The following is a 27,913-nucleotide window of genomic DNA, read 5'->3' as shown; positions in this document are numbered from 1 at the left end:
GCTCTTACACTTAGTTTGCTCTCTCTCTCTCTGTCTGTCTGTCTCTTGTGCGTTCCACAGCTCCTTTCTATTTTAAACCACTGGTATCTCGGGAGAAAGGTCAGTGCAAGAGGAGAGCTATGAGTAATGTGTCAAAAGTGTTGAGTGTGTGCATCATTCAGTCTGGAAATTGTACGTCTTGAGAAGATGCTGCTGAAGTCTGTTGCCAGGAAGGACAAAAAACATGGGAGTGTATAAAATCCAATTAGAGGAGCATTAAAAAAAGAACCTCAACCACAGGCTAATACATCGCACGCAGACTATGAATTAAACTAAAACATCAACATACAAATGAGCAAGGAAAGATAACACACTTTTAGCTTAATACCCTCCATCCGTGAAACACCCTGAAACTATATTTAGCGAAAATTACTGATTAACCAACATACACCCTCTCTCTCCCTCCTCTTACACACACACACACACTCTGCCTGAGGTGAAGTCCTACACATACAAGATTAATAGTCATTTGTTCCATTTTAGTGTTTTTTATTTCTTTTTTTTACATAAAGAAAATACATGTAATTGTAAAAAGTGTGCAGTATTTAGTCAAATCCCAATCAAACTATTACAGAAAGCTCTTAACTTACAACAAGTACTCCTCTTTATGTAGAGATCACCACAGCAGTCAGTGAAAACAAACAAACAAAAAAAAAAAAACAATAAAAAATAAATGAGAAATGAACTTAGTGACTTTCAGAACAGGGTATGAGGAGCCAATAGGACACAGGACATGATTGAATAATGAGACAAAAAACAAAAAAAAAAAAAAAAAAAAAACCACACAAATCCAAATAGAAGGCAAAAACACAAGGAAAACAAAGCAAAAAAACAAAAACAAAAAAAAAAACAGCCTTCAGACCATCTGTCATGGGTTCTCCATTGACCTGCCCTCTTAATTGTTTATAGACATTCAAAACAAGGCTGCAACCTGGGCTTCTGAGTAGCGTTGCTTCAAAGGCCTCCGGTGCGTGCACATCCGTGCATACACATGACGCACGCATGGCTTGTCTGAATGTTGGAACAACTCGGTGACTGCACAACACCCACTGCATTGGAGTTGAGTGTAAAAAAAAAAAGCATCTCCCTCACGGGCCCAGCTACACTAAACTCCTTGACTTTGCATTACAAAAAAAAAAAAAAAAAAAAAAAAAAAAGATCCACACTTCTGTGAACAGCTCAATCAAGCAGGGATCCCTACAGGAACAATCTTGCAAAAAGAACAATGAAAGTAATGAAAGTACATAAAAAGTTATATTTCTTTAAAGAAAGCGACGTCTGAATGACATAAAAAAAGAAACGAGAGGAATCAAACCGTTCGGCAGAGAGGGGGAATGTGTTTTAGATCTGCCTGTTACAGTACGAGCGCTGCCACTGCAGTTGTCCCGTGGGACTGACACGGGGGAATATTGATCTCATGGTTTGGCAGATCGTTTAGGATGTGTAGGGTGGCTGCTCTCATTTGCGTTCAATGGTGCTTGACTGCATAGGGAATAGAACAAAAGTGGGTTGGGTGGAAGACAGCAGAAGTCCTGACTACAGGTCTATTGGGCTAGTCTTGGCCATTGAAGGACAGGATTCCAGGACTACACTTCCCATGATGCCCTTGTCAAGATAAGAACACTAATTAATGCAGTCAAAGTGGCTGATGGAGGCCACAAGTAAGCATTAGAATCGAGTTTAGGGGGATGTATCCAAGTCTATGTATAGGAACGGGGGGTATCCTGCAGCCATACAGGGGATCACTTATTCACTCCTTAAAACACAATGGAAAACCTGGATAAATGGTGTGTTCTCTCTTTTCCAGCACTGAGGAATGTGTGTTTGCTATAACCTATATTGTGCACCAGCTAAACTGCAATCAATGTGTGTTCGCTATAACCTATATTGTGCACCAGCTAAACTGCAATCAATGAATACAGTTAAATTGACAAATGAAGTCAGATTAGATTAAACAAATTAGTCAGACTAGAAAGTTAACAAATCCAGAGCCCTGTGGTTATTTTACTTTTATTTTTTGGCATGTTATAAAATAGATGTTAGCTCTCAAACAAACACACCCAAGTATGAATATATCAAAAGTTAATTAGATTTCAGAGAACATTATGGAAAAAAGCACTTTGGTCTGAGCGCTAAAAAAAGTAAAAAGAAATAACTGTTCCCTAAAAGGCCTCACACACTCTACAACATAACTACACTTATTATTGCTTGAGAGCGCATAAGGCAGCTTAGAGCTTGCATAGGCATGACATTTAATACCACAAATTAGATCAGAGACTAGATGGTGCCATATCAAATAAAGTTTCTAAAGGCAATATAAAAAGAGCACCTCAAATATAATTCTTAAACACACACACACACACTAGATTATAAAACACTTAGAGATGCATGAAAGAAGAATCTTGATCTGAAGGTCCATAAAGACCCTCCTTTCCCCTCTTAATACCATAAAATGCCCTTAGTCCAGTTGCCATTTCCTTATTGCTTTCATTGAGGAGAGTTTCATTTACAGATTGAGTATAGCAGAAGGATTTCAGAGTGAATAAATATACACATTTTTAGGGGAATAACTCAGCAACTTTCTAAGCTAAATGAATGCTTTCAAAAGCATATATGCATCCCCTATATATATATTAAAAAAAAGAAAAAAATCAAAACAAAACAAATCCCAACATCTACGCTGAGAGCAACATACATTAGAGTGGTGAATACACGCGTCATTCTAACCCCCCACACAGCCAACAGGCTCCCCTTTTGTACCTCCCCCCTTAGATGCTATCCATGGCTTTGAACTCGCTGAGGGCCTGCACGGGGTTGATGTGCTTCTTGTGCGAGGAGCGGCGCACCTTGTTGGTCTGGTTGTCCTCCTTCTCGCGCTTGACCAGTGGCTTCTTCTCGGGGGCTTTCATCTTCCAGGATACGGCGGGCATGTTGAGGTTCTGCATGCCCTGCTGCCTCTGGTACTTGGTGGAGGCCACGTAGGACGCCTTCACCGTAGACACCACGCTGTTCATCAGATTCTTGGCCGCCTGGATCAGGGACATGGCACTATCCAGCTGTGAAGGGGGGGGGGGGGGGGGTAGGAGGAGAGGAGATAAGAGGTCATGGGGGGAGAGAGAAAGGTGAACAGTTTAAAACACGGGAGAGACATTTTCACGCCTATTAATCTATAACGCTCTCTGGAGAAGGTCATGCTTATAGACAAAAAGGTGAGGCGTCGGATTCATGATCTTCTCCTCAAACAAATAATAATAATAATAATAATAATAATAATAATAATAATAATAATAATAATAAAATAAAAATAAATGAAATTAGGAAACGTGCCATTGGTCGGCCTCAGGAGTGCCGGCAAGTGTGCACAAAAGGTCAGGCCATGGGCACCAGAACTCATTTAATCTGCCCCGTTTTATGGCCTTGCAGACCTTATTGACATGGAGAGGGTAGAACAGAGCTTCCCACACTCCAGGCCAATAACAATGAGAAGTCATTATTTTCTTTTGCACAGATCAAAATAACGACAAAGACAATGACGACGAAGTAAACAAAAAAAAAAAAAAAAAAACGCACGAACCTGTGTTTGTACTCAGAGAGGCAGCCTAGACCACTTTCTAAAAATACAGCAGAAGAGGTAAATATCCTTTGGCACACTGTAATTTATGAGTGCCAGAGAGAGAGCGAGAAAGAGAGGGAGAAAGAGAGGGAGAAAGAGAGGGCGAGAGAGAGGGAGAAAGAGAGGGAGAGAGAGGGTGATACCACCCCTGTGGAAAGAGAGCATGTCGACTGTTTTCCCTGGTATTGTTTCAGAGTGAGATGAAAAAACAAGGGTAGCAAAAACGCTACAGATTTTACACGGCATGGGGAATACATTAAGAGGTTAATGAGGAGAGATTACATGGGCTATTAAAGAGCGGCAGACACATCCAAGACTTTACACGAAAAACACGGCGAGAGATTAAGTTGCTTTGAAATGAGAAGTAAGCAAAACAACACACGGGGTAGGACTAATCGTATTACGGAGGTGATGGAGTGAAGTGACAACACAAACTGTGTGTTCATGCGTGTGTGCGTGTTTGTGATTATACAACAGATTATAATCACACATAAATGTGAGTATATAAAATGGAGAACACATAGATGTACATCTTTAAATGTGTTATGAGTGTGTCTACACACAAATATTTGTTTCAGTGCGCATAAACATTCGACTTAACTCCATACTAGCTTCCAATTAGCCAAAACATATTACTGTTGCGCTTGAAAACACTTTTGACTAAAACAAATCCAGTAGTGTTGTCACAGATATTATAAAACTGCCGCATCACAACCAGTAAGTTGTATTTAAATCAGTGAGCTTCATTTCCAATGGATGACTTCTACACACGAACACAAAGCCAAGGGGCTCTGTAGGCTACACTTTGGCTACCCTTCTCTTCCAAAACACCCGTAGCGATGCCGATTCGCTCTCATTTCGCCCAACCAGGGTGAATTTCGTCTCTATTCAACCTCAATGAGAGCGACGCGAAATTTCGGTGTGTGGAATCCGACCCCAAGTTCCAGCGTCCGTGAATAAGAAATGCAAAATCCAAGCCGCATCCCCTTGGCTTCTGAGACGGGTGTTGTGGGTTTATCCACGCCGAGTACGGACTACTTACCCCAGAGACCACGAGCTCTCCTCCCAGGTTCTGCACCTCAGCCTTGACCTTGCTGCAGATGTTAAGCTGGTGGCAGTAGAGGGCAATGCGCTGCAGGTAGGCCAGCAGGTCCTGCTTGCAAGTAGAGTCTGGACACTAGAGAGGAGGAGGGGGGGGGGGGGGGGTAGGTAGGAGGGGAGAGAGAGACACTGTCAAGACCTGATTGGACAGATTTACAACACCGTGCGAGGAATTTCATTTCCATCAATCTGCTTTTAAGAGATATATAAATAATGTAGAAAAAGACTGGTCATGACTCATCACTTTTTTTCCCCCTCTCCCCCACCCCCCACCCTTCCAACGACTTCTTAGGTTTTGGCTCTGAGCTCCAATGCTTTTTGAAGTAGATCAAAGCAGGTGAGGATTATTACAGAACTTGGACAAACTTCTATAATTAAAAGGGCGAATAAAAATCTGTAGGACTCCAGGGATTTTTCACCGTCGCAACAAATTCCTCAAAGACACGTACGACGAGACGAGAGAGAGAGAGTGAGAGCATGGACTCCACTCGCTTAAACTGCCCAAGTCAAATGAGAGATACAGGATTTGCTGACAGCATAAGAAGCGCTTAAGATGAAGAACACACTAACAACTGGGGGAGTCGGGTGGATGTGGGGGAGTGGGGTGAATGTGTGTGTGTGTGTGTGTGTGTGTGTGTGTGTGTGTGTGTGTGTGTGTGTGTGTGTGTGTGTGTGTGTGTGTGTGTGTGTGTGTGTGTGCGCGCGTCTGGGGGAAGGCGGTGGTGGGTATGGGGTGTCTTCACACGCCAGAGTTTAAGTCAACATGAGACCTTTCAAATTATAATGACGTGCTCATATTCAAGGGTGTTTAGTAAAGCCGAGTACTGTTAACATCACTCAATGGCCCCTCACTGGTCCCGTCCCTCCTTAGAGGTTTCAACCCCCCCTCCCTTTTTTAAATTTTATTTTGAAGCGCTCACACTCTAAGCATACCCAGCAGGACTCCAATGCACTTAACCACCACTGCAAAAGAGACTTGCAGGGGGAGTATTTTCTCTTTCCTGTTGTTTTATGTAATTTAAAAACTAACCCAGTTCCCAAGCTGGCCTTTTATTTCATTTACAGAGGGCTTGTTGAGATAAAACATTTGGGAAAGAGGGAAGAAAAACACAACAGAAACTTTACACTTTCAGCATTTTAAACCATAAATAGTGGAAAATGCGGATACAAAGCAGCTTTGGGGCAGGGGGAAACTAGACTGTGTATATATATATTGTGTTATTGCAATGTAGCAGCAACAACATAGGAAATGCCATCCTGATAAAAAGAAGTATCCGGCATTAAAATAAATAAATAAAATAAAAATAACTAGAAAAGCATTTCCTGAAGGAAATGCAGTGCATGAAAATGCGAAAATATGATGTAAAATATCATACAGAGTAAAAACAAACTATATTGGTTGCTAAGTAGATGAGGTTTAATATAGTTGGAATGACTGAACAGTTAAATAGGTGGATAGTTTAAATGGTTAAATTATTTAGGTAGATAGTTGACGATAACTGACAGTTGGAATAGCTCTAATGTTTGCTAGCAGTTATGCTAACTATGTTAACAAAGATAATAATGCTAACCAAGTTACTATGCTAACTAGCATGCTAACAATGTTAAAATGCTAACCATGTTAACCATGTGACTAAGCTAACTTCGCTAATCATTTTTAGCAGTTATGCTAACTATGCTAACTAACATGCTAACAATGTTAACATGCTAACTATGCTAACCATGTTACTTAGTTAACCTAGCTAATCATTTTTAGCAGTTATGTTAACTATGCTAACATGCTTACTATGCTAACCATGTTACTTAGCTAATTTAGCTAATCATTTTTAGCAGTTTTGTTAAAAATGTTAACAATGCTAAGATGCTAACCATGCTAACTAGCTACAGTGGGTAGGAGTCATAGTTGATGACGAGTAACAGTTACAATGGCTGAACAGTTAAAAAGTTCAGTAGTTTAAAGGGTTAAATTGTTTAACAGTGAAATATTGTAGTGAGGACTTTTATTATTAGCCAGTTTGTATGCTTAAAGCCTGAGACTGGCAGTTGATCCTGGCGGCCTGGCCACCTGGCAGAAGATTCTAATTGCTGTGATGTCATAAAGGGCAATGTTAAGTCAATGGGGAAATTTTGATTAGTTTTTAATTAATAGTTTAAAAAGTATAAAAGTTACAAAGCTGAAAAATACATAGCACCCATGTCCTAAATAAGACCTATGTAACATAGTTTGAATGAAGTTTCTAGGTTAAACGGTTGAAGCTGCATTAAATGTGTTAGAAGAAGAAGAATAAGAAGAAGCCTAGGAAGAACAGTACAGTGCATTTTCATGCACTGTAAAAATAAAACTCACCACTTGTTTCTAAACAAAATAGTAAAAGCAGTTCGGAATCCCTATTAATTTGACAAAAGTTGTTTTGAGGGGACATCGACAAATGTGGCGTCTGAAGAGATCATTAGATGTCACCCTTGAGATCTGCCAGCAGCGTTTACGGTGGGCGCAATCAAAATCTACTCATGAATCTCTCACTGCTCAATTATGACTGACGATCACGCTCCAGTGGAGAGCCAAACCAAAGTAAATACTCTTTTTAAGAAAAGGGAAAATGTTTTAAGTGTCTACCGCTGAAGTATCCGCCCCATGTGAGGACACCAGTGAGACACGACAGCAGGGTACTAAACATTTCTTTTGGACTTAATTGCTCTGAGTTGTGTTCATTCATTTCTGTCCTCCCAAGCCCACCACAAAAGGCATCTTTACCCCAAGACAACTGATACAGATTTTAGGAATTTCTTCTGAGTCGATCCCCCCCCCCACCCCACACACACTTTAAGATACCTGACATATTCTGCCACCCACCCTTCCATCGTCCCTGAACACTTATTATGCACTCCAGCTCTTAGTCCTATCCTCAGCCGGCACCTCTTCCCTCTGATGTGCAGAGGTCGGAGTGAGCAGAGGGGAGAAAGCAGGCTTTCCGGAGATAGATAAAAAGGTAACACGGTCATGCCCGTTCTGCAAGCTAACGTGTCGGAACATTGGGGAGTCTGGGCCATGACGTCTTAAGCATGCTTTATTAAGCAGCGGGCGGCAGCAATGGCGGGCCAGGACGAGGCAGTGGCGGTCACTCCGTCGTGCCTCGTCTAGTCTAGTCGCAGCAGCAGAGCACGTAGTCGTAAGTGTTACTCCATACCACTCGTATTGTCACACCTCTGCTCGAGCAGAGAGAGAGAGAGAGAGAGAGCGAGAGAGAGAGAGAGAGAAAGAAAGAAAGCCTTGTGCCCACTCGAGTGCCTCCTGCCATAGCAAATTTCGTCTACTTGCCTTCAGGTTCGCTCTCCTATCATGTGTGAGCCGGGCGCTCAAGGGACGAGGGGACACGAGGCGCGGGAGGGGGAGGGTTAGAAGGTCAGGTGAACATAGATCTTAGAAAGGCAGAAGGGGCGACGCGCGGGCGGGCAGGATGGCGGACTGGCAGCCGCCCTGAACGTCCAGTCACTCGGGAGATGGGTGCTGATTGGAATACCAATTACTCTGCCCCACCCGGTCTTGGCAGAGCCGCTTTTGGAGTGCCTTTCAGTTTTTTGGACGGGTGCCGCTTGGCACCCTGGGACCTGTGGTGCGGATCATCATCCCACGGAGCGTGCGCCACGACTGCCTCTGTGGGGTATCTTGGATAAGACGCTGTGGCCTCCCGTGCAGCTCGGCAGCACGGCGGGTGCTCTGTGCCTGCTCTCCTCTCCAAGATGTGTGAGGCGCAGCAGGGGTTGGTGGGGTGTAGGGATAGGACTGGGCAGGGCCAGACTCTTGGCAGAGGCATCAGCCCCCAGATTACAAAGGGACAGCAGCAGCGGCGGCAACAGCGGCGGCGGAGAATCGTCTGCTTGCCCTGCTTCACTATTCTAAGCCATCACTCCCGCGGTGATTAATATAAACCTCTAAATTATATCAGTGCCCCCCCCCCCCCCCTCTCCCACACACACACACACACACACACACACACACACACACACACACACACCCCACCGCTAAGCTGCTGCTGCACTGTACACCCCAAGCCCGCAGCCTAAAAGCACTCTGCAGACAACGGCAGTCTAACGGAGAGCACCTCAAGAGAGGGAGGGAGGAAGATAGAGGGAGAGAGAAAGAGAGAAAACGACAGGAAGGGAGGGGAGGGGGGGGGGGTGGCACAGAGAAAAGCAGAGAGAAAGACAGGGAGGGAAAGAAAGAGAGGATCAGAGGGGAAGCCATGGATACAGTGTGGGAGCAGAGAGAGAGAGAGAGAGAGAGAGAGAGAGAGAGAGAGAGAGAGAGAGAGAGAGAGAGAGAGAGAGAGAGATGGTGTGAGAGAGAGAGCAAAGAGAAGGGGAAAATGGCATAGGGGAGTGAGGCGTGCAGCAGAGGGAGAGGGAGAACGAGCGCGCAGCAGAAACAGAGCGGTGCTAAGATGGTACCCACTGTGCATACAAATCAGCTGCAGGACCGGCGTGTCAGACCGATCGCAGCCGCCGCTCTCAAAGCCCCGCTTGTGCCTGCTCAGCTGCTGGCCACAACACAGCCCCACTACCACAGGATACACAGTGTACCATCTCTGTGTATGTGTGTGCCCATCCTGATCTGCGCGCGCACACACACACGCACACACACACACACACACACACACACACACACACACACACACACACACGTGTGAATACATGACAGTTACACAATCACACACACGCATCCCGACACACACCGGCACCTATGCACATGAATAAAGGCATGAGATACTGTAGAAACCACGACTGCATACTGTATGTGATATGAGACTGCCTCAACCAGACCACCTACATATATGAATACAAAACACACACACACACAGACACAGACAGACACCCCCAACAAGTGACTGAGCTGGAGTGTGCTTCACCTAAACCCCCAACGTAGGAGGGAACATGTGACACTTGCACAGAGAGCATACACACACACACACACACACACACACCACCGAACTTGTTCTTCACCCAGAGACAGAAAGTGTTCAAACACATGCACGCAAACACGGTGACTAGAATGTATACATGCAGAAAACAATCTCTCCTCCGCTTTTCTAACCCAGAACTGGAGCATTTCTTGTCCAGCCTGTCCAGGAGAGAGCAGCCCGGTCTACATAGTGTTGGTTGTCGTGGAGATATAGGCTGGGGTGGGATGAGGCCATGCTGCCTGAGAGGACCCTTATCTGTTGCGTTTACGACGTGAGGACGGTTCTAATGGCCACTGTAGCAGCAGCTGCATCCTAATGCCTCGCTTCATCATTTAAATATGAAGTGGACTAGCACAGCCCCCCAAAAAAACTGCTGCTTTTGAAAAATCCGTAAGCCCTGGTACTGATGTACAGTTCCCAAACAGTTCAACCCCACTCTCCCCCCCCTCAATGCGGGTCTGGCCCTGGTCACCTGAACGAACCCAACTGGAGGTCATCCTCAGTTCACTTTGATTAGTCAGCTCCAAGCCTCTTAAAATTGGGAAATGAGGTAGATGGGCGTCCCTCCCTGCCTGTCAGGAAGCATCCTGATGCGTTTAAAATGCAGAGGCAAGTACAACAAGGGAGTTTTCTTTTCCTGGAGCACTGAGGAGAGTGTGCAAAGGTTACTGAGGTTAAAGAAGGTTTGTTTTGTTTGCTTGTTTGTTTGTGTATATTTTATGCATTCCCACCTGCACGGCGTCTAAAAATGGTCCTGCGAACAGCCACAGGTTGGTGGTGCAACCATAGCAGGCGTGTGTAGTATCTGAAACATGGGCGCTTAACCGCCATTGTGTGACTAACTTCCAGCTCGTCCATATTTATGAGGACTGTGTGTCTTCACACGCTGGAGGAGTAGTGGCAGGCGCGCGTGTGTGTGTGTGTGTGTGTGCTTACACAAGCCCGTTCCTTCTGTCGACGCGACCCACCGCTACGACATGCCGAGTTCAAAGCACAAATTGTTCCCATTTTTCCGAGCAAAACACCCACACTGGGGAAACAAAAACAAACTGCCTTTTGTATAACAACGAAAATATACTAAAAAAAAAAACAAACAAAAAAAACAAGTGCACCAACAATGAAGAACTGAGAACAGGAGACAAATGCGGACTTAAAAAAACTACAGTAGGTGTGTTTCACAAGCACGGACTTTTAAAAATATCCACTGCACATAACACGAACGCGAAGGTCAGGCCTCATCATTGGAAAGGTCATCTGGCTGGCCACATTCCATTTCAAATGGGCAGAGAGAAGGTGAGACCAGTGGAGGTGGAGGCGGAGACGGCACCACCATGGGTCTGAGAACTGGCGAACGCTGACCTTTCAGGACACATCACACGGGGGAAATGCCAATTCCCCTTCTTTCCATATTTACTGACACCGCAGCATGTTAATGTGCCGCGACTTGGCTGCGAGAGGTGACCCCTGGGTAATGTAGTCTTTTGTTCTTTTTTTTGTGGACTACAAGGAGGGATACTGACACACTGGAGCTGTGTATATTGGCGATGTGAATTCATGTGTGTCTGTATTACCAGTGGGTAAACGATGCACTTGTTTAAATAAAAATAAAACCCCCTTCTCCACCGTCGCATTTGGACAGGCATCCTAATGGTCTTTGATGTTGGTCAGGGCCGTGCGTGGGCATTCTCAGCCATGTCATACCCGCTGGAAACCACTTGAGACGTTTTAACCTCCCGCGTGAAACACACACACACGCACGCGCACACACACGCACACGCACACGCACACGCACACGCACACGCACACGCACACGCGCACACACACACACACACACACACACACACACACAGGCGCGAGGGGTCGGAATATTGCACGATTGGAAGCGCTCCAGTCACTGGCAAGTTTGCATAAGAATAAAAAATATAACACATAAAAGAGAGAGACAGAGTGGATGGGGGGAGGGAGAGGGGGAAAAAAAAGAGAAAAAGATTTAAAAAAAAAAAAAAGTCTGGCAGTCAGCAAATTTGGCCCTCGTGACTTTGCAGTGTTCTGACATAAAACACATCTGCTGGAGGCAGGGAGGCATGGGGAGGAAGGATGATGAACCGTCTGTGACCTGGAAGAGACCGCGGCCCCAGTCCAGCATCACAAACTGCCCCACCACACGCAGGCAGGCAGGCACACTCGCAGTGCATCATCGCATCTCTGAACTAGGGATGCTCTGCTACACACATGCAGAATGAATATGCACCATAGCTCTGACATACATGCACGCACGCGCACACACACACACACACACACACACACACACACACACACTGCAGAGCAGGTATTAGCCATCTCCACCATACTCACATGCACTCCCTCAAAGGCATAGCCACACACACACATGCCACACACACACACACAAAATGGAGTGCAATCGCTTTCAAACACACAGATCTACACCAAGAAATACATACACAAAAAAATGTGTACGCACAAACACACACACAGATCCTCCTACAGGAAAAAGATAGTCCATTGCACAGCTTGATAAGTCATTTGACACACCACAAGTGAGGTTGGTGCACTTTTTTTCAAATATGCGCGCGTGTGTGCGTGTGTGTGTGTGTGAGAGAAAAAGCGAGCAAGACTATGGGAAAGGTGGGGACAGGGGAGCAGTGCGATCTGTATTCCAGGTGCACACGTTACCTCAGGCTGCATGCAGTTCATTTTCACAAAAGCACCTGCTTCATATCAAGAGTCATTCTCACCGATAGAAGATTTGTCTGTGGCCTGCCTTTACCAAGACATGGTAAACATGTTGGCACGAGCATGTCCTATGTAGGTCTGTGCTGTCTTGGCCTGAGTTCTAAGCAGCTCGGTGTTGTTCTATGTAGCGCCATGGTTCTGGGTGAACACTGTTTTGTGTCACTGCGTACTGTATTAGCTGTAATGTGGTTGCAATGGCAATACCACCAGTCTACCAGTGGACATATGAATGAGTCAGGCAGGATGGGATTGAAAGAGACAGAAGGAGTGAGCGAGAGAGCACACGAGGGAGAGGGAGAGGGAGAGAGAGAGAGAGGGAGGGAGAGAGAGCTGAGCATCTCTTCCCTTATGTGGCTAATGAGACTTATATTGCATTTAAACCCGTCTGGCGCAGCTCTTGTTTCCAAACATGCTAAATATAAAACCATCGCCGTCTGCACTAATCAATCACATCACATTTGAAACGGACTGACGATTCTGACCCCCCCCCCCCCCCCCCCCCCCCCCAATTACCAAATAAACACACAAACAAATAAATAAATAAACAAACAGCAGCAACGGCAACATATCTCCCCCCCCCCAAATTCAATTGGCGTGACGGGCCTAGGACACTAATGTGACATTTAAAAGGACACAGACTCGACACCAGGTCTCCAGGGCGCCAAGTATGGATTGGCTTGGACTGGGGGACCATTGCCGAAACGCATGAGTCCTGCCACGGAGAGCACCATGCGTTCTTTAATTAATGCATTCATAGACTTATTAAAATACACATTATGAGCTTGTCAAAACCTATTTTAGAGTCGGTGTAGTGAGTGGCTGTGAGTGCATGCGCCTGCTTTCCACAACTGCAGACATCCCCCTCCCCTCCAGATATGGCCTGCTGTGAAATGACGCAACCGGCCTACCAACACGCAACCTACCACCAGCAAATACCCCCTACCCCCACCCAATCAAATCCAAATCATTTCAGCAACTTTCTACTGCTCACTGGAGCTTGTGAGAGCACGACTACAAGATCAAACAGCAGGGCAAAACTAACGTGTGATATCCAACGCTACGTACTGCGCCTGTGTTCTGTGGTTCTGTGTGCTGGAGTTCAGAGACCGTTTGGGTGGGGACTGAGGGTGGTAGCAGTGTACGTCTCTGGTCTTCGCCCCTGCACACCTTCTCTCCGATCACCCGTTCTAAACGGACCGACGGACCTTTGGCCCCAGCATTAGCATAGCTGCATATTTAGAGGCCGTGACGCAACCTATAAATAAAAACTCTGTTCAACAAACAAGGGAGGAAAAGAAAAAAGAAAGAGAGAGAGAGAGAGAGAGAGAGAGAGAGAGAGAGAGAGAGAGAGAGAGAGAGAGAGACAGAGAGAGAGACAGAGACAGAAGGAGAGATAAAGGTTTAGAAAAGTGTCTAGTAAGACTGTGAGTAAGAGAGAGTAAATATGTATTTGTGTTTGTATGTGTGAATTTGTGTGTGATAGTGAGCGAGTACATGATTGTGTGCGCGCTATGAGTGCATGTGTGTTTGGTGATTGGGGTGGGGAGCTATTGGCGTCTGTGCTCTCTCTGGCTGACCCTTGAACTGCAAAGCTGTGAATTTGTGGGCCTCTTCTCCCACTCGACTTTTGTTCCCCCGCTGGAGCTTGTGGGGATGGGCGGTGGGGCGGAAGGGGGGGGGGGGGATTTACTGCCCTGTCACCATAAAGTGTTGCAAGTCCAGAGGGGGGATTCGAGTCGGCCCACCGCCGCCGCTCGTGGATCATCATAAATCTGCGCTGATTGAATGCAAATTGGAAAAGTACACTATGTATGTCGGTATACATCATGAGGAGAAAGCGAGCGAGCCCCGCGCGCTGCAACCCTGTGCCCGCTCCACGCTAAATATGCAAGCCTGATATTACCAGCCTGTGGGGAGAGAGGGTGGGTTTGTCTGCATGGCCTTCCCATTGTGCGCGTCTGTCTGCGCGTCTGTCTGCGCGTCTGTACTTATAGAGTTGATGTATTTGTGCACATGGTCTACCACTGTGTTTGTGTGTACGTGTGCGCGTGTTCTTGTGTGTGTGTGTGTGTGCGCGCGCTATGCTTACATGCCTGCATACACATATACACATGCATGCATGGCTGGCCGCGTCAGCTCCTGCCGCCTGCACATATCCGTCCACATGTGCCGAGAGAGAGACGGGTATTTATTGCACACATGGTGGCTTGCACATTTACATTATAAATCTCAATTACACTGCATTATTTGTTTACCCGCGCCGGCGCCCGAGTTCTCACTTGGTGCCCCTGCAGAGTCCTGCTCGTAAATTGTTAATAAACTGCAGTGCAGACCTATGCGTGGCACTGACCTAAATCCTGCATCCCACCCCCCCCGCAGTACACTCATTTCTTTAAACTTTAATGGGGCTCTGTTACATCCATTTAACTGATTTCATCCCCGCCCCTGCAGCTTGCCTGGCCCTTTCATACCCCCATACACACACACAGCCAAATAACAGCTCTGAAAGTCCCCATGCCATGTTTGACTGTGTTAAAAAGTGCAGATACAATAGGTTTGGGACCATCTGGAGGGATGATCAAAATAAAAAAAGTTAGTTTCCCGCCCCTCCTCAAAAAATCTGTACACACGCACACACACACAAGGGTAAGTGTCCTGGCAAGCTCCAGTGCATTCTGATATGAAGCTTTGGCACAGACCAGAAAACAGGAGCCCAAACAAACAAACAAACAAACAAAAACAAAAAAACAAACAAACAAACAAACAAACAAACCAGTGAAGGGTGGGTGGGAATGAAAAGGAAAAGCAAAAAAGCACAAGAGTCCTGGTCCTGCTCCTGCTCCTCACCTTCTCTTTTCAGAGTGCCAGAGAGGATTACTCACCACTGTGGTCCGGCAAAGCAAGCACAGAGGCGCTCGCTCACACCAATACACCCCCCCCCCCCCCCCCCCCCTTTTCCTTTTTTCGCTTTACTTTTTTTTTTTCACCCCGTTCTTGCAGTGTTGCGTTTCGGCTCCCAGGCAGCACCCTGTGCTTCTAAGTGGTGGCGGAGGGGGCAAGAGCATGTGAGCGAGAGAGGGAGAGAGAGAGAGAGAGAGAGAGAGCGAGCGAGCGAGCACACAAACGAATGAATGAATGAACGAGTGAGCGAGCGCTAAATATAGATGCGTGTAAATAAATTAAAAAGCTGCCACCTGGTAATTAGGCTGCTAATTAAAGACGAAGCACTCCACTTTAATAGATTTAGGTCTCTTCAGGCTTCCCTCTGACCACCCAGGCCACCTTTACCAGCCTCCTCCATCTCCTCACCACCACCACCACCACCAAGCTGTTCTTCAACCTCCAACCAGGACTGATGAACCTACTGCCCTCAAACCTTTGCAGTCTAATCGCATGCTTATGGTGTGCGGTTTCCTTTGTGTGTGTTGCAGTGTGTGTTTTCCGTGATTCTCCCAGCCGCTGACTGATTTTCAGAATTATGGCCAACTCGGGTGTGAACTGCACGTCAGATGCGATAAACGCATTTGACACTCAAAGTTGGCGGGACGTTCTCACGAACACGGGAATTTTTTAATTGGAAGTCGTGTCATCCTACAAGTACTTGAGCATCACACGAGATGCCATGATTCTCTCATCACAACATTCTCTTTTAAAGAATTAATAACATGACTTGGTCACTTTGAATCTTCAGAGTCATGCTTTTATCAGGGAGGGTAAAACCTTCAACTTCAAAAATTCAGCTTATTTTGCCTCAAGGTCCTCGAACTATCCATTCTTTCGGTGTGTGCGCTTGATAAAACTTGTGGTGTTCTTACAAAGTCCTAGGCATAGATCTGCTCAGTTCAGCTCATTAGAAGACCATATATTATTCCAGCCAAACACATTGCTTCAGGATCACATAAGGGAAAGATGTCATTTAATTGGACGTAGAGCTTAATTTTTCACAACTTTCTGCTAGAATCATGGGCTGCATTTTGTACATAGGTAAGCAGCCATGTAGTGGCTCCTGGCCCTTTTAAATCTGGTACGTTTGTAGGAAATGGTTACGGAGTCACCAATTCAAAGACGGGGATGTACGGCCTTCTGCACTGATCCCACATCGATGCTGGGCCTTTCTGGCCACTTCTGTTGATTTATTTATACTTAGAGTGTTCCAGAAGCTCTGAATCCATTGCTGGTGCAACCCCCACAAACATGGCAGGAGGCAAGTGAACAAACGCACAGCTCCAGCACCTTGCCCATGCTAGCTCATGCAGTTTGATTTAATGTGCTCCCATGCACACGGTGATGCGCGCACACACGAAGAGACACAACACAAGCACACATGCACGCACAGGCAGACGCGTCAGACAGCGTGCGTGCAAAAACACTTTGACACAAGAGTGGATATTCGGAGTGTAAACATCACACACACAGAAACATTCACATGCCGTCTCCGTCGCAACTACCTTCCAGGTCACACACCCCCCCCCCCCCCCCCACCACACACACACTCCTGTGCAGATCCCATCTGTTTTCTTAGGGGGATACCATTGTATTCATAACAGTGGGTAAATAGCTTCACAGAACTTGGTGGTGGTGTTGGTGGGGGGTGGGCAGGAGCTGAAAACCCCCTCCCCCAGTGCCCCTTGTGAACTCCTCATTCCCACTTGGCCTGGGCCAGCGCAGGTAATGCCATCGCAAAGTTGGAAAATGGATCAGTCCCTCCACAGATCAAAGCATGACTTCAATAAAATATCAAAACCGCCAGTGCTTTTCCAGATGATGGCGAGTGCTGTTCATTATGCAAGATTATGTGGGAGAAAGGTGCACACTGCAGATGTTACCATGCCGACTTTAATTAAAGGCTATGGCCATGCAGCAAATGAGATAAAGGTGCTTAGCTTTAAGGATCCCGCCCTGTCCTACAGTACATGAAATGCTCAACCACAAAAAAAAAGCTAACTTTGATGCAGGTGATTAATAATTCAGCTAACCCTAGTCGAGTTTGCAATGAATGGCGCAAGGCCATCTACACTTGCATACCAATGCAGACGAGGATGTTGGGGATTGTTGGATGTGGGAGGGCGAGTGAGTTGGGGCTAGACTGTGTTAGTCTGGTCATGTCCACTGGGCTGATCTAAGCACCCCTTCTCCTGTAGAAGTCATGTTTGAAGAAGACTAGCAAGACACATTTACATCTTGGCTACAACCGCAATACAGATATATTTGAAGATGCGGCTCTAAAATATACAAAACTTAAAACGACCTTCAGACCCTTGTTTTGCAGAGGGTGAAACATAAAATTAGATACATCAGTGTTTACTCTAAGACATCTTGAAATAGTGTATGCTTGGGCCTCACTGTTGCCGAGCAATAATGCGGCCAGTGGGAAGCGAGGCACGAATGTAGAGTAGAAGGCAAACTGTCAACATACCATCCCCATTAGCTGTCCCCAAAGTAAATAAAAAAAGCTACACGCACGTACACAAACACTGCATGGTGGCGGGTCTGAAAGGAGGGGGCGTGAAAGACTCAACAGATGAATTATGCACATAGTCCCCTGGGAAAAAATCTTTACATAAAATGCTCGGACATGGATAATTTAAAAGGCCATCTCCATCTATACCCCAACCGTGCCCCCCCCCCCCAGCAAGGAAAGAGGCTCGTCATCCTTCACCCAACACCCCACTTACTTGGTCGGCAATAGTACGGCCCAACTTGTCCATTCTGGAGCCGGCCTCGGCGATCTTCTTTGCGGCACTGATCACATCTGAGGTGTTCTTCAGCGGCCCCTTTCCCCTGGAGGAGAACGAGAGAGATAGAGATGGAGAGAGAAAGAGTCACATGGTGTCAGTCAGACGGTGTTTGCCAGCCGTCGCTACCAACCCTCCCCCAAACGCACAGAGACCCGCTCATCCGACACGGAGCCGACGGGCATTCCAAAGCACACAGAACACACTCCCTCTCTCCCCTAGGGGCCTGTGGAATGGGCCGACTGGTGTGGAAATGGGAATTATGACAGCAGCTCGCATGTGTCTGGATGGCTCTCCGTCACACTGTCCCGTTGCCAGAAGTTGTAGCAGTTGGGGCAGAACGGGTGGGGAATGGCTAACAGAATCACACGGGCCTAAGGGAGTCTGTACGGTCTTAGCTTCATGACCTGTCTCTTCAGATAAACCTCCATCTTCACAGCCATTAATAATATATATATATATATATATATATATATATATATATATATATATATATAAAATATTATTATTATTATTATATAAATAAATAAATAAATAAATAAACAAACAGAAGCATCATGTCACAAGCTTCACATTTTGTCTCATGGCAGCCACCCTGGATTGTAAGCGGCCTGTCTGTGTGTGCAAAGCCGTCCAGATGGTGAAGGACTACGGCCAGACCCGCCCTCTGCTCTGCTGTGCTGTGCTGGGCTGGGCTGTGCCCTTCATGGGTTCTAGGGGCTGCTCCTCTGGCCCTGTGAGCTTAATAGGGTTCTGGCCTCCCCCTGCTTCCTGCGTCTGCCACCACCACCCTCCTCTCTCCCTCTCCCTCAGCCTCTCCCCCTCGGTTGAAGCTGGCATGGCGTTTGCCAGCTTTGTGCCCCCACAAGGGACTCCGGGGCACAGTTGGCAAGTGGCGCAACCTGGATTCAAAGCTGCTCTCTCCCGGCTAAACTGAGCACTCCAAACCCACAACAGATGGAATTTTGTGTTCTCCCTCTTCCTGTCTCCCTCTGGCTTTTTTTCTGTCCTTTCTCTGCCTTTTCCGCTTTTCTCATCCTCTCTTTCTCTCCTCCACCATCCTCTCTTCCTCTCCTCCACCATCCTCAACCCTGCTTCCTTTTTCTTTCTTGATGTTTGTCAGGAGACTTCGAGTCCACATGGAGGTAGCCATGCGTTACTTTAGCGAGCAGCGAACCACAGGGGACAGGCGAGCTCTCCGAGACTGAAGCAGCAGGATGTTACCTTCCCACACACCCACACACACCTGACAGAGAGAGCGCGAAAAAGAGGGGAGGGGGGCAGAAAAAGAGGGGGGGGGGGGAAAGAGAGAGAGAGAGAGAGAGAGAGATCCCTTACCCCTTAACTGCAGAATCATTATGCAAAGAGTGGCTACATGAGTAAAGGGGCCTGTGTGCACGTGTACGAATACAAGACAGGGAGACTAAAATAATAAATACAGACACTGCACGTCAGTGTTCAGCATACACTGTGCATGTGTGTGAATTAAAACAAATAATAATAAAGATATGAATACGTGTGTGTGTGTGTGTGTGTGTGTGTGTGTGTATGTGTGTATGTGTGTGTGTAGTGTTTGTGTGCAAATATGTGCGTTTTTCTAACCATATCCATGTTCTGTATGCACTCTGTGTGTGTGCGCATTCCAAGACAAACAGTAAAGGGCAGTGACACAGGCAACCTTTATCGCCCCCCCCCCCCCCCCCCCCACCTTTCCTCCGTCCCCGGAGTCTATTCCCTTCAGCGGCCAGCCAGCCACCCTGAGCCACTACAAGGTGACTGTTTAGCAGGGATGACTCCAGATCGTTTATCAGATTTGCATAGCTGAGGGCGCGACTGTCACCGGAATGCCTGTGAATTAGTGGGCAATGCCAGCTCCAGATGGGGGTCTGGCTGGCGGAGGGGGTGGAGTGAGTGAGTGAGTGTGTGTGTGCGCGTGTGTGGTGGGGAAGGGAGCCAGATCGCTGGACCACAACACACACACACACACACACACGGACAGGTGGCTCCGATTCTGCGACACGAGATTCTGTAGCCATGCTTTATTCATGAAAGACTGGGACGGTGGGGCGCAGCAAGTGAGACGTCGGCTGGTGGCATCGGGGTCCTCTTGGAAAGATATTAAGTCGGGATAAAGGCCTGAATCAATTTCCCCTTCGAAGCATTAACCTTCAGAGGGCTGTATACCCGCTCAAGGTCGAGGGGCAATAATTTGGGGCGTGGACTAAATTAACTCGCCGCGACCTTCGCCATGGCTGCTGCAGGTGTCTGCTTTCAATCCATCACGAAAATGTGTGCGTACACACACACACACACACACACACAGAGAGTTTCTTTCAGTCACTCTCACATAAGCACATGCACAGACACACTGACAACTGATGTGATCTCCTTTAAACACGGTGACATTTGAGTCATCATGCATGGTGCGCACTTCACTTACTTGTTGCAGTGACACCATGAAAAGGCAGTTAGCTCTATGATGAAGAGCATTCATCACAGACCATCACAAATCACATGTGATATCTTGCCTCATGACACACATCATCTACTCTGCCCCTGCTTTGTGTGTGTGATTACATGGTACTCAGTGGATATGGCTTTTAATCTGAGGACACACGTGCCTGTTTTTACGATAGTGGCAGTGGGTGGCATGTGATGCTCGGGGGTCGAGGGGCGTGTGTGTGCGCGCGCGTGTGTGCGCGGGGTGGGCTGGGGTGTTGGTGTGAGATTGGAGCCAGGTTCATTTGCATGATATTAACATAGCGCACGGCAGGTCAGGGAGGAAAGGGCCGTGGAACTGCTGGAGGTGTAGAAGGACGGAGGTGGTGGATGCTGACCACCAGACCAGGGCCGGCGTGGGAGAAAAGGGCGGATGAATAAAGGAGAGCTGGAGGAGTAAACCTGGCTGGCTTCTTCTGCCTGCACTCGTACCTCATCTATTTCTCCTCCCTCACTCAGTCGCGCGCCCCCCTTATTCTCATTTTCAGGACGGCCGATAACATGCTATGACGACCGTATGGGTTTGGTGACCGAAAGCTGTGCAGGACTAGGTTACCTCAGCAAATAGTGTTCTCTGATGGATAGGCTTACAGAGTGTACTGACTACCATACATACATGTGCAGTTATATTTGTCTATCCTCATACACACAAACACACACGCACATAAATAACAGTCTCTCCCAGTCAGCTTCAAACAGTCACCGCCACCCACACACAAACAGACAGAGACACACATACACACACAGTCCTTGTGGGGAGCAGATGGCGAAGACTCTCAGGTGTTCAGGCCATGAGCTTGCGCTCGGTCACAGCTTAAATGGACCCTTTTTAGATTCTGCCAGCATAGGTGGAACACACACACACACACACACACACACACACATATATATGAATGCGTGACCTTTCTCACTGGCAATAACTCTTGCACCCCACCCTCTATTTCTTAAGCATTGTGCTATGCGGTGTATGAATCTGTGCCGAGACACCTAGAGATGGCCCTGTCCAGATAGGAGCAGCTGCTGCTGGGCTATTTGACACTGTGATTGGAGCATCTCTGGAGTCTGTGGTGTGCGTGCGTGCGCGCGCGTGCGTGCGTGTGTGCGTGTGTGTGCGCGTGTGTGTGTGTGTGCGCGTGTGTGTGTGTGTGTGTGCGTGCGTGCGTGGGGCGGGTCGTGACCCACCTTGTCATTGCTTTGTGGAATGCTTGGCTCTCACAGTGATAAGATCATGCGGGCTGTCAGTGAAATTAATTGGTTTTGGATTATGAATATCGGATGCCTGATCTGCTTTTATTTATTCATCTATTTCAAAGAAGAACAAGGAAATAAAAAACACAAAAACAATAACGGGCCGAGAGGTCTGTTCTTGTGTGTGGAGATGGGGAGAGATATGACCATGTTGTTGGTGAGTAGACAAAGAGGGGTTCAGAGGGTCCTCTTTAACTAAAGGTGTAGGTTTTTGAACATTCTAAGTTCCGCAACAATTGAAGGTTCTAAAATTCTATGTTGAATTCAATGAACCCAGATATTCTTTAGAATGTTAATTTCCCAACATTCCCGTCACACTGGTGTGACTGTACTCCTTTAAGGGTTAACACAGACTGCAGAAGATGCAATGGCCAACAACACAGGAGCGTACAGCTTCTTCCTACCAGGAAACTAAGCATGGTAATTCTGCAGTCATGCCAATAGGCTGAAATGACACTGAACATCAGAGTGCAAGGGTAACAACAAAAGCTTGTCACTTATTTAAGAGAAACAGAGAGAACGGGGTAAAGGGGGGTTAAACACGGCGAAGAAGCAGACAAAAGAGGCCCTAACAAGGATATCCGCTTAAAGTCATCGCCGGGCCATACAAATTTAAACAGCGGCAGGGGTCAGATGAGGATTGCACAGGCAGCCAGGGCCAAGCAGTCCGAGAGAACTAGCAGAGTGCCACGCCAACTCGACGAGCCACTAAGCCAAGACACACGCATCACTGGAGAATGGGAGTTTGGAGAGAAGAGCGGGAGAGGAGAGAGGGAGGGAGGGAGGGAATGAGCAAGAGAGAGAGGAAGAGAGATCTTGAGAGAATGAGAACGAGAAAGATTGCGAGGCAGAGGATGACAGCAAGTGATGGAATAGGAGCAAGAGAGACAATGACTGTAGAGTGTAACTGCAGCCAAGCAAGGGGGGGGGGGGAGAGAGAGGGATGGAGAGGGATAGTAAGGGAGGGAGAGAAGAAAGAAAGAAAGAAAGAAAGAAAGAAAAGAAAAAAAGAGAGGGAGGGAGAAAAGAAAGAAGAAGAGAGGAGAGAGAGAGAGGGGGGGGGGGCAGAACGAGAGAGGGCAGGCTTCCCGGGCATAGCGCCCCAGCTGCGCCCGACTAACCTGGTGAAGTCGGTCATCTCCATCATGATCATGCACATCTGCTTGGCCAGCACGATGATGTCGTTGCCGCTGTCGTCCCACTTGGACACCTCAGCATCCAGCTTGCTCTTCTCCTCCTGGAAGCTGGCCACCTGCTCGGCGATCTTGGCTTTCTGCTCCTGAGGCAGCTGTGCCATGATGGCCTACGGGGGAGAAAGAGAGAGAGAGAGAGAGAGAGAGAGAGAGAGAGAGAGAAAGAAAGAGAGAGAGAGAGTGTGAGTGAGTGCAATGAAAACAACAGAGAGACTGGAGCATTGAGGATTTGGCAGAGTGTGGCCATTACACCCCCCCCCCCCATCCAAAGCCACAGAGTTGTACAGAACCCCAAGATCACACTGAAAGCCAACTGTTCCCCGCATCCCCACCAATGGCTGAAATCCTCTCCAGCCTAAACCAGGGATCTTTACAGAGGAATCCTGGTTCACGAAAACAAACCCAAGATCAAATGTTTAAATCCCTACCATCAAGCTCAAACTTCAACCAACATTATTTCAAAGGAATCCTTCATGGCTTGGTTAATGTAATCCAAACCAAACAATCAATACTCCCTTCTGCCTTAGGTAATTCTTTTGTTTATTGCACTAAGCACTTTGGTGCGGCTCAGCCGTCTGTAAATGTGCTCTATATAGAAATAAAATGTGACTTGACTTTACAGAGGAATCCTGGTTCATGCAAACAAACCCAAGATCAAATGTTGAAATCCCTACCAGCAATCGCAAACTTCATACTCCTAAAGATCAGTTAAACAAATCCACCATTTCCTGTGGCTTCACGAGATAAGATTCTGTTTTTTTCCCCTCTCTGCCTTTTCAAAATAATGTTTAGGAGAGGCATCACTTACACACAAAACAATTCATTCAGTCTAAAGTAACAGGCATCCCAAGCCCCTGAGTAGCTACTTCAGTGAGAATGAAGAGACTGGTCGAAACATCTGCTGCAAATACATATTTATTTTCTTCCCTTGCCTCCGGCAATCTTAAGATCAATAACGCAAAGGGCTTTTTTCTCCCTCCAGGACATAACGAGATGTATGTGTCACTCGGTTAATAATAACGCTGAGGCACCGATGAAGGCCCTGAATGAGGCACGCTTCTTCTCTTTGAAGGTGATGGGAAGAGGAGAAAGGGAGGGAGAGAGAGAGAGAGAGAGAGAGAGAGAGAGAGAGAGAGAGAGAGAGAGAGAGAGAGAGAGAGAGAAGTAGAAAAGAAATGAAAGACAAACATAGAGATGAATAATCAGAGCAAGAAATGAAGATAGGTAAAGGGTGAGAGAAATAAGTAAAAGAATAAATAAGGGAAAGAATAACAGTACAGGGAGAACAGAAAAAAAAAGTGAAAAAGGAGAAAGACAAGAACAAACACAGAGGACAAACAAACATCCCTCCAGTACAGTCGGCGCTTCGGTCCTACCCTTGCTATTCCTCGGTGGGCTAAAACCAGTGCCCACAGGGGGGATGTGGGGAAAAACAAAGTGAGGATGCCCGACACCAATTAAAACGTGAAGTAATTGTGTTCCATCAAGGACGACCCAGACAGGGTGTGTTCTGCATTGGTGTCAAACCCCTCAGTTGGCTGCCGGAGTCCCGCGGCAGACTAAAAAAAAAAAAAAAAAAAAAAGTCCTGGAGCCAACTTGCCTGATTGGGAGAATGAAAAGCTGTATGGGGCTAACGGAGGTTTGATTGGGAGGGGGGAAAAGAGGGGGGAAAAAATCACACACTTAAAGCGGAGGTGGAGAGGATGAAAAAGCAGTCACTGCTCATTAAAGAGAGCGCTGCGCTGCACTGTGTTCATCTTTCATAAGACTCAGCAGGAGAAAGCCGAGTGAGAAGCCTTCGATAAAACACAGAAGCCGTGTAGACTGGGAGCAACAACAAACATAATAACAGTATTCTAATAGCTTTCTGAAAAGAAATAAAACATTATTTTACTTCCAGAGCAATGAAGCTTAACAAGCTAGTCATAAGTACAAAGAACAGCAAGGGGAGGGTGGAAAACCCTGTATTAGAGTAAATTTCAACAACAAGAATGAGCTTTTATGAAACTGCACTGTGCCAACAAGAAAGATCAAAACCATAGTAACAAGATCCCCAAAGCAAAAGCTTACTCCCCTACCCCAAGATAAAAGTCCAACAATCGCAAAGCGGCATTGCCGTTTTTGTTCCAAACCTCTTATCTGATCACGTCACATCTGAGTCAATAGGCTACCCCAGTGGCAAAAAGACAGAACATGGTCAAGCAAATAATTTTTGTTTCATAAAAAAATATGTTTTATGATGTAACCTTTGCAGATAATTGCTCATCATTTGCTACTGGGAATGTCCATTGTCCAACCGTTCCAGGTTAACAAATAAGGGTCAGCTGAATGTAGGCTAGTTTAGGCTACCTCCCAGTATTAAACTCCTATAAATAAAATAAATACTTCACAACTTGTATAGTAAAGTGACATTCAATGTAGATTTCATAAGATATTCATGAAATATTTACAAAGGCTAAAGAGAAAAACGGCAATGCTGCTTTGCGACTTGTTGGACTTTTATTTTGACCAGTTGTCATCATTCTGTCTTCCACATTCATGAAAGGTCTGTTATGAATGTTGAGTGATGTCTCATGAAACAGTCATGAATGCTTTATGTGCAGTTTATGACAGCTGCTATGAATGTGTTATGAACTCACCAGTCAAGTAAAGTGTTAACCTATAAATTAACCTCATCTACATGCCTGATTCCTAATACCTGCTCCCTCGTCACGGCAAAAAAAAAAAAAAAACGCAGAGACCCTTTACACAGCTGCTCTGTGCCAGAATGTATTTTTGCTTGCATTACCAAGGCAACAGCAACCAGGTCGGTGAGCTGATAAGAGAGGAGATGACAAAAAAGATGGAGGGAGAGAGAGAGAGAGAGAGAGAGAGAGAGAGGAGAGAGAGAGAGAGAGAGAGAGAGAGAGAGAGAAGAGAGAGAGAGAGAGAGAGAGAGAGAGAGAGAGAGAGAGAGATGTGAGCCTTGGATTAGAAAGATGTGCCTGCACGAGGAAGGGGGAGAGAGAGACGGGGAAAGCTTGATCTTTGAGCTGCCGCTGATGGCATTAACCTGTGAACTTGCGACAGACACTCACAGTAGAATCCTAATGTGCCGTTTCAGTTTCCTTTGCTCGAGCTCGGCGCTCACTCTGTGGAACTTCACACAGGGAGGGGAGAGTACAGTGCAGGGAGGAAGTGGCGCTAAGCACACCAGGATGGCCATCCCACCCGTGCAGCTGCCCACTCCCCATTTCCACACCGATATGCCAGGCTGACAATGTGTGGGCTATGCACTGGCACAAACTGGCTGCCATCACATTACCCAGGTGGGCACTACACAACTGGTGATAGTTGGATGCCAATTAATTAAAGTGAAAAGAAACCACATGTTTCACTTTGTATCGTAAATAAGAGTAATGCTATTTCAATTCAGATAGAGGTTATGTGCATCAATTCACTGAAGTTGAACCACAATGGTCAGCTCTTGATACGTTTCCACGAACCTTTCTTCAAATAAACCCCTCCAGTTCAGTGAAAAGTCTACAGAAGTGGCATTTTGACCTCAACAATTAAAAAAAAAAAAAAAAAACGACTTCAAACTGAAAAGTACAAGTCCAATCTCCCTGGTCTCTGTGTTAGGTTGCATCATTCCTTTAAAAAGAAATCCCCTCAGGAGCTACAGGGCAGGGGTAATCCTAAATGGAGGGAGCGAAGGAGGGAGAGGGAGAGAAAAGGTAAAGGTAAGTGGGAGGGGAAAGAACAAGTACGACGGCCAGCCAGAGAGACCAGACCAGACTGAGCGAGAGAGACAGAAAAAGAAAAAAAAAAGAGAGCGAGTGAGCGAGAGAGAGACAGAAAAAGAAAAAAAAGATAGAGCGAGAGAGCGAGTGAGCGAGAGAGAGAGACAGAAAAAGAAAAAAAAGAAAGAAAGCGAGCGAGAGAGAGCGAGAGACAGAGGCAGAGAGGAACAGAGTGTGCGCGGGTGTACAGGTCTGACAGATCTGGGGCCCTGGTGTGACTGTGGGTGTGGGTGGGTGGGGGCACAAACACAGAGGGACAAAGGGGCACACGTCTCACCCTGGCGCTCTGGCCGGCAATGAGCTGGTCGTCGTCCGTCTGCCTGCTGGTCCTGCTGTGCGTATCAAAGTCCTCCGTCTCAAAGTCTGAATCGTCCAGCTCCTCAGGGGTCTGCGGAAGGAGACACACAAAAGCAAGTGAGCATGAGGAGGAGAAAGAGAAGGAGGGAGTGGGGGGGGAGAAAGCAAAAAAAAAAAAAAAAAGTGTGAACAGGGAACATTAGAGGGCTGGTCTGAAGACTGTTAAGTAACCCAACTTGCTTAAGATCTATGACGAAGCCTTAACTCCAACCCAACTGCGGCGCAGGCAGATAAATGCCTTGAATGGGGCTCGGCTACTGGAAACCGTAAACTCTAAATGAATTTGTAAATCAAGTGTAATGTGCTGCCTGTGCATTTTGAGAGGGAAAATGGAAATATAAGCCAGTGTGAAACATATTGGGAGTAAAATGTTTCAATCAGTCTCCCATCTGTCGCCGGTGTCTTTGCCTTAAATAACTAACAAAATAAATAAATAAATAAATAAATAAATAAATAAATAAATAAATAAATAAATGAGCGAGCCGCAGAGAGGGGGGTGGGTGTGTTGGTGGAGGGTGAGTGGAGGTGGGGTGTTGAGAGAGGCTGAAAAAATTAGGAATGATCCCCTGGCTTCTGTGAAGTGAGACAGCCAACCTTATCCCAGGCTTCCATGCTGCTTCCATGCTCCCT

At 46.6% G+C, this 27,913-nt stretch overlaps 1 protein-coding gene across 1 annotated transcript in view; it reads right to left on the bottom strand.

Moving 5' to 3' along the window:
* Positions 1 to 511: 511 nt before the first annotated feature.
* The window catches only part of LOC121695017 (catenin alpha-1-like), a 99,509-nt gene continuing 72,107 nt past the window's right edge, over positions 512 to 27,913 (bottom strand). The window contains exons 11-15 of the mRNA XM_042075496.1: positions 27,204 to 27,386; positions 23,072 to 23,253; positions 18,144 to 18,249; positions 4,695 to 4,829; positions 512 to 3,095 (exon numbers count right to left, since the gene is read on the bottom strand). Of these exons, the coding sequence (XP_041931430.1) occupies positions 2,808 to 3,095; positions 4,695 to 4,829; positions 18,144 to 18,249; positions 23,072 to 23,253; positions 27,204 to 27,386 (894 nt within the window). The 3' untranslated portion in view covers positions 512 to 2,807. The remainder of the gene's footprint in view (positions 3,096 to 4,694; positions 4,830 to 18,143; positions 18,250 to 23,071; positions 23,254 to 27,203; positions 27,387 to 27,913) is intronic.

Source organism: Alosa sapidissima, chromosome 20, assembly GCF_018492685.1.
Source record: "Alosa sapidissima isolate fAloSap1 chromosome 20, fAloSap1.pri, whole genome shotgun sequence".
NCBI lineage: Eukaryota > Metazoa > Chordata > Actinopteri > Clupeiformes > Clupeidae > Alosa > Alosa sapidissima.
Note: the sequence above shows the minus strand (reverse complement) of the source record. Positions and strands in the feature narration are given on the sequence as shown.